Here is a 7,590-nt window from a genome sequence, read left to right on the forward strand (position 1 = left end):
GTGCCAAAAACCAGTCTATGGTGGCTGCATAGTACTATCTGGCCACCTGATGGATGATTAGGCACCATCCCAGTAACCTCTGTACTGTTGCGATTACGTGGCTGTTGATTCCCAGAATGGTGGGTTAAAAACTGTTTCTCATGTCACCCTGAGAGGCGCACAGTGCAGGTAACTAAATATTAATTAGTTTTATAAATTAAAAAATTAATTACTGTTGAGTAAAAGTATGATAACCATTTGTCAACAGAAGGAATTTTGTAGCATTTAAAAAAAATTTGAAGAATAAATTTCCTGACTAGCCTCAACATCTGTTGTGGTAAAATTTATACCTCAAACTAGGTTTTGTTTCAGTTTCTGAGGAGTCATTGTTACCCTAAGATCAGGAGGGCCAAGTAGGAAGACCCACAGGAAGACTGCTTTGAAGGGGGTTTTAGTTTAGATTGGAGGAAAATTCTTTATCCTGGCATGTGTAATATTTGTCATAAAACAATCATAAATTATTTTTACTTCTTTAGAGAGTGCAAGTGCCACAGGGATGATCAAAACAAGTTTGAGTGCTGATACATATTTATATTCAAATGTATGGCATCAGTATAAAGCTGATTGCAAAAACAATCAGCAATCAACAATGTTTTATCTGGCCATTGGGTTATGAGGATAATGGTCCTGTAGAAGAAAGGGGTGCTGAGATTGATTTGGTTTGTAGAAATCTCTTGCCCTGCATTAGCAACTAGCACTGAGACGAATTTCAAGTTTTACCACCCCAAAGAAGCCCACTGCTTGCTCCATGGTTTCGGGTTTAAGCCCCTTCTGAACTTCTTAACTGTGACCTAACCTCAGCTGCCTTTGTGTTATTTCTTCACCTATCTGACTTGTGCAGTGGTGGCAGTTGCTGAACAAGTTCTGTCCGCTTCCTGTTTTCCCTTTGTTGTTTACACCAGGTTCTGTTGATCGTAAGGAGGAATCGAGGCAGGAGCAGGTTTTGGCAGAGTTGCTCTTAAGCTAAAATAATAAATTTCGCTATCAGTATTATTTTGTTTCCCACCTAAAGCTGGCTGACTGTGGGGAAAGCAGTGAGTGCTGTGTTGCAAGGGTAATGGCCGAGGAAGTAAATGTTCTCAAGACCTTCTTGGAGAGGGTGTGATTGGTGATGTGAACTGTAAGTGAAAGAAGCCATCCTCTTACTGAGAGCCTTCTTTGGACCTATGTAGACACATCCCAGGCATGTTGTATAATATATGTAATGCTGCTGTTAGATGTACGCAATCTAAGTAGGCAGGATTTGAACAGGCTGGGGCTCTAACCTGTCCTTGAGAGGTTGTTAGGTTCTCAACAGCGTTGTTCCCTGCACTCCTACAGACACTCAGAGCCAGATGCGTCAAAAGCTTGCTCCGTTTCCTGGGTAACTTCAAAACTTCAATGGCAAGAAATTCGGAAGATTGGGGAAGGAGTGAAGACGTGCAGTGTCTTTCTCAAAATCAGCTAGGTTTGCAGTTTGGGAACACTGTGGGCCTGCATAAGAGAGTCATTGCCATGTGTGGCTTTTGAAGGAAACCTGCATCTTCAGAGATTTGAGGGTAGGATCTAGGGTTTGCCAAGAAGTAGCCTGACTGGCTGGTGCTTTTCATAGCATTCAGGTAACACTGGGCGCTCCAGGCTCTCTCCTCAGCTTCTGTTGTGTGGGAATACCTCATGGCAGAACCAATTTTTTTGTGCTTTGAAGTTCCATAAAAGTATAGTAATAAGTGTAACAAAAGAACTGATTGTTCATTAAAAGGGAAAAGGAGCTGAAGGAAGAGAAATGGAATTATGAATGCTCCATTTCTGTTTAGGGAGTAAAAGTAAATGGTTCTTATAGAGAGTCTGCGGGTACTCGTTCACACCTGCATGTTTCTGTTATCCATCACACTGCCAAGAGTTAATATTTTTTATATCCTGCAGTTATGATCAGGACAGGTTTAATGACCGCATGAATCTATCTCTTACGGTTTCATGTAGACAAAACCGTAGGTTTTTTTTTAATTATTATTGCTCATGATTCTAAGGAATATTGCTTTCTTAACAGTAGCTATTTAGCAGTGTTCAGAAGTCAAGTTATGGTTTATGTATATCGTATGAGGTTATATGCTCGAGTTGAAAGATACTCAACGTGCACCAGGGAAATCTGTAAACACATCACAAATACCCTGATGTCCGTCTGGTTAGAGATGAGCGCCAAGAGTAGTCTGAATGTTCATGTTGCCTTTACCATAACTGCTTGACTGTACATGCCTCATAATGAGCCTTTAATTGCCCTTTGTATATCGTGATTCATTAAATAAATTATGTATCTTCGCTCATTTTCTTTTAATTTAGTTGTCTTTCCCATGTTATATGTCTGACTGTTTGCATATATTTTCAAAATTGCTGTAATTTTTTTATATGAATGTGTATACTCTTCATGTTCCTTTTCAAGTAGGTTAGATGGTTGAAAAGTTAGTTATGGATTATGTAATATTATGTGGGCTCTCAAAGCTATAAGAAAGCTTAATTGCTGGAACACAAAATACAGAAACGCTTTGCATTTGTGTGTTTTTAGTTTTTGAACAAAATTTAAATCCTGCACTGGAAGTAATGCACGTTTCCGAGTTATGACATAATCTGAAGTAGGACCCTGAAGTTTTTGTAACTGGTTTTGCCTAGTACAGCCAAAAAGCTCCATGAATACCATGTCTGAAATGAGGCCAGACCTTACTATTTTTAAATTAAGTCAGAGTATTTAATTGGACTTAAGCAGAACTACCTTCTGAGCAAGTGTTGCAGGATCAAGCCTTCCAAAACATCTTGGCCATGGGTTCTGAAACACTTGGCCAGCAGAAGTCAATAGAAATTCTGCTGCTGAACTCTGGAGCAAACATTCAACTAGAAATAATTCAGATAATTATTGGATTAATGATGAAGTGACATCCTGATTAGCATTTTATATTTAAATTCTTCTTTTTTAAAGAAATTTTTTTTAATTTATTTTTTGATAAGGAACAATGATCTATGTTTTATTTAAAGAGAAGAAAGAAAAAAAATAACAGATTTTTTTGTTTGTGTTTTTTGTTTGTTCTTTCAATGAACTGCTTTTTAAAAGATTTCCACTTCATGACAAAGAGAGACTTGAGAAATGGTTGCGGAATATGAAACGAGATGCATGGACTCCAAGTAAGCACCAGCTTCTATGCAGTGATCATTTTACCCCAGACTCCCTTGATGTGCGATGGGGTATACGATACTTGAAACATACTGCTGTTCCAACAATTTTCTCCTCCCCAGATGATGAGGTAATGTATTTCTATCTTTTTTTGTTGTTATAGTACAAAGCTAACCATCTACTTACGTAATAAAGATGTTCTAATTATCCACAGTATACCTATGTCTTATTTTAAAAATTGAGTTTGTGTCCATTAGAATACTTGTCAACAAGAATGACACAAAATGAAAATACGATTTTGTAGTCTAGAGGAAGATCAATTACTGGAGACTCAGTACCTTTTTTTTAAAATGGAAGTTACAGAAACATTTCCCGTAGGAAATTTCCCATAGGAAAATTAATTTCCTATGTGAATGTTAGGATTACAAATATTTTTTCCTGTGAAATTACTCTTTATTAATATTTTAGTGTTATTTTTAGGCTTTTGTTAACTGCACGTAAATACGGGCTTTGGAATGTATTCGTTTCAAACAACACATTTCTCTCTCCTGTCCCTAACCTCTCTTAGCACCCCAGAGCTCAGGAATGAAGGCTGCTGAACATACACCACAAAGACTATTCCATCTTGTCTTTCACAGAGTTGTACTTTGGTTACATAAAAATACTGCACTACACAGGCACCTAATCTTGATCAAAGCTGTGCTGATTCTCTTCTGGCCTATAACTGTCTTCCTCTGGATAATCATGTTGGAGGTGGGAGAAATAGAAAGACTGGCATTACTGTCAAGGCTAAATTGCTGAAACTGAAATGTGTGGTTAATTAATTTTACAAAATAATTTATTTTTATTCATAAAGTTCTCTGTCTTCTTGGATAGCTGCGTTTCCCAGACTGATTTTGATTTGGTACAGTGGAAGGTAATCTTGATGAATCTCCCATATAAAAATAGAAATTCTTGCACTTCATGGCAGTAGTAACTTAGCAATAAATACCTTTCCTTCCACACACCCCTCCCCGTCATCATTGTCCCATCCTCTGTCCCGTCCCCATCACTTCAATGTATCACTCACTTCCCTGTGCTGTCATTGTAACAGAGAGCCCTGCCTTTGGAACTGAACTTCACTGCCCTGTGCCTCTGTGCAATTGCAGATAAACTGTATGATTTACTCCCAGAGAAAAAGTGACTTTTCCCCACCTCTTCATTCTGTCTTGTTTTGCATGTGACCACAGACCAGTCATAGGACATCTAGAAAGGTGGACAATAGAGTTGTGAAGTTAACAAACTTTTTATGCAGTGATGTTGCCCAGAAGATACCAATGGCTTCTCTATAATTTTTTTGTATTAGCAATTTATATGAGAAATCCTGAATAAATTTATCCAGTTTAGGAGAAGAATATTCTACGCTTCCTTTCAATGTATCCATCACTTCACAGCTATTAAGAGAAAAGAGATGCCAGTTCTTGATATCAAGTATGTAAGATACCTGGATATCTTATATACTGTGAACTTGCTTTCCCAAGGTCTCACTTCTCTCCCTGGCATGAATTCCTTTAATCTCACTCTTCTGACTGCACTTTTCTAAACCTCTAAATGTACCCTGCCACCTCAGCAAATCAATAATATCCATTGACTTGAGCACTGCTTCTGTAGTTAGCCCAAACCTGAAATTTCTCCGTAGACTGAATATTCACAAAGACGTGGGAAAGAGCTGTCTTTAATCTGGGGGAGAATCCCTTCTTACTGTGTTCCCAAGTGTGTAAAGGAACAAGAAGCTAAAGTCCCAAACTACCTTTCAACACCTGCCTGTAAACCCATGGTTTGGAAAACAGAGTGGCAAAAAACCCGAAAGAGTTGCAGTATCTGCGTATTGTTCTCCACCACTTTGCTTAATGTATTACAGAGCAATTGAAGAATATCTTCCCAGAAATGCTTAATTATTTCTTCTAAATAAAGAATGTTTGTGTCTCCTGAGCGGTGTTAGTTGCCTGCATTTCAGTGCCGGTAACCAATCTATATTAGTTTGCAAGGATTTTTATTTTCAAAACTGTTGTAAGAGTCTGAGGGCATGTGACTTGAGTGAGATGGACAAGGAAGCTTTTCAATGAAAGCAGAGGTCTTCAGGCAGCTCTGTCCAGAGAGGTGTTTTGGTGCCTTTCCTTCAACCTTAATGGCAGTTTTGATAGGCAAGGATTTGGGGGACATTTCCCTAGTTTACTTCGTAAGAGAATTGTCTAGTTAAAAGACTTGGTCTGAGAAGGCCATTTTCAGTTGCTGGTAGAAGAGAGAAAAGGAAATACTACATTCTTTTAAAACCCCTAAGATTGGTGTGGTGTTAAGTATGACCTTGGAAAAGATAAAGGTAATCAAATTAATTCTATTCTTGTGTACGTTTTTCTGTCCTTTAATACTGAAGTATAAATTCAAATTATCAAGTGTAGTATATTTAGGATACTTGAGACTATACACACACTTTTATGAACATACACTTTGAAATTATCTTTTCCATCTTTATCTGTTGTTTTTTTCAGCCTGGATTCTTTTCCCTCCCTCTCCCCATTGTTTTTTTTCTGCCTGGCCTATAGTTAGCAAAGTTAAAGTTGATTCTTGTTCTGTTTGTTTTATTCACCTGTGTGTTTGTGCGAGAATATGTTTCACTGTTCTGCAAGCCCGTGTTCACAATCTCGTTGTTGTTGTTGTTGTTGTTAATAAATTCTCTGAGGTGGACCACATCACTGAAAATTTGTCATAACTGGCTAAAACAGCCTCGTCTCATCCTTAATGCAAAAATCTTATACTGTGTATATTTAATAAAATGTTCAGGTGGCAATAGGAGATGCTAGCCAGTGTTTGTCAAACAGATTTGTCTAGCCATTTCTCTTCAAGCGCTTTTAAAATTATGATGACTCATGTAAGTCGGTAAAGTTCCTTAGAGTTTAAAAAACAAAAAAAAAAGGTGTTATTGCCTTTAGAGCTTTAAAATAATATTTTAACATTTAGGACCTAAAGCAAAGTTGTGAAAGACACATGAGTTTTCAGGTCTCTGGTGCAATTTTTAAATGGAACTCTTATAAATTACTCATTACAGACTACCATGCTGTAGGATGAGATTTGCCTGATTTTTCTTTTATGTTCAAGTGATTTCCTAGTTACAAGGTGGTTAGATTTGTGGTTTGTTTTTTTTGGGTTTTTTTCTCCAGGAAAAAGACTCTTCTCGGGACACCTCACAGCAGAGAAAGAGAGAAGACGCGGAAGGAACAAATACAAATGCAGATTCAGAGAAGGTATCTGTATCACTTCCGCCTCAGCCATCAAAGAAAAATCCTGTAATTGCAGAAAATGTACATGAAAAAGCAGTAGTTTGCTCAGCTGCATTGAGTAAACCTTTACAAATTCAAAAACTGCAACTTCAAAATGGAGAAAACTTCCAGGCAGACAGTGTCATTCTTGATAATTCATCTGAGCAGCATATACATCAACCTAATCCAGTTTTACTGGCAGCAGCAGTCCAGAGCATGGAAGCTACCAGTGCTCATACTTCTGCAGAGGATTCAGGAGGTTGTACAGCTACAGTCTTGCAGTTCACAGACCCTGACTACTTGGATTCATCTCTGAAACTGAAAAATGCTTTAGGTTCGATTACTGACTATGCAATTGAAAATCCTAACTCTCATGTCGTAGGCTGTTCTGTTGAAGTACAGCCATCAAGTGAAAATGCCGTTTTACTGAGCACCGTCACACAAACTATTGAACAGCTCAGTGGGGGCGAAGAATCTGTCATTGCTATCATTGTGCCAGCCGAGAGTCCAGAAGAGCCTGAAATAGTTAATAGTTCTTTCCTGCCTATTAAGGAAGAGTTTCTTGACACAGAGGAGACAGAAACAGATAAATCTGTGTATATAAACACCTATGGCGGAAGTGAGCTATTACAAACTGAGCATTCATACTGCAAACAAGACATAGACAGAGATCACCTTTGGCAAAAAATCTCCAAGCTCCACTCTAAGATCACTCTACTTGAAATGCAGGAGATGAAAACTTTGAGGAGACTCCGGTCCTTGGAAGCTCTTATTGGACAATTGAAACAAGAAAACCTGCTTTCTGAAGAAAAGCTGAAGATTGTAGAAAACTGCTTTACAACACTTGAAGTGACTATGATACAGTAAAGGCTTTCAGTGATTCTCCTAAGATATCTTTTTAGTCTCTTTGACTGTCCATTTGTATAAATTAACTCTTGTTTCAGCCGTGGTATTTTAAACATCTAATGCAAATTGTGTGAATAGCAAATAAAATGTTACATCAAATAAATAGCAAATAAATGTTACATCAACTACTACCAAAGCTATGTTGTAAAGTACTGCCTATGAAACGTGACATGCAAGTAAGCTTTAAAAGAAAATAAAACCTGTTAAAGT

General features: G+C 37.8%; 1 protein-coding gene across 1 annotated transcript; it reads left to right on the forward strand.

The window, feature by feature from the left end:
• Positions 1-3,107: 3,107 nt before the first annotated feature.
• THAP5 (THAP domain containing 5) lies at positions 3,108-7,363 on the forward strand. Its single transcript, XM_010131727.1, has 2 exons — positions 3,108-3,308; positions 6,376-7,363. The coding sequence occupies exons 1-2, from the start codon at positions 3,165-3,167 to the stop codon at positions 7,339-7,341; spliced, it is 1,110 nt and encodes a 369-aa protein (XP_010130029.1). The 5' UTR covers positions 3,108-3,164; the 3' UTR covers positions 7,342-7,363.
• The last annotated feature ends 227 nt before the right edge of the window (positions 7,364-7,590 follow it).

This window comes from Buceros rhinoceros, unplaced genomic scaffold (genome assembly GCF_000710305.1).
Source record: "Buceros rhinoceros silvestris isolate BGI_N320 unplaced genomic scaffold, ASM71030v1 scaffold35512, whole genome shotgun sequence".
Taxonomy (NCBI): domain Eukaryota; kingdom Metazoa; phylum Chordata; class Aves; order Bucerotiformes; family Bucerotidae; genus Buceros; species Buceros rhinoceros.

Coding starts and splice junctions, on each gene's coding strand:
- THAP5 (XM_010131727.1), top strand. CDS start 3,165: ATGAAACGAGATGCATGGACTCCAAGTAAGCACCAGCTTCTATGCAGT. Junction 3,309..6,375: donor TCTCCTCCCCAGATGATGAG/GTAATGTATTTC, acceptor TTTTTTCTCCAG/GAAAAAGACTCTTCTCGGGA.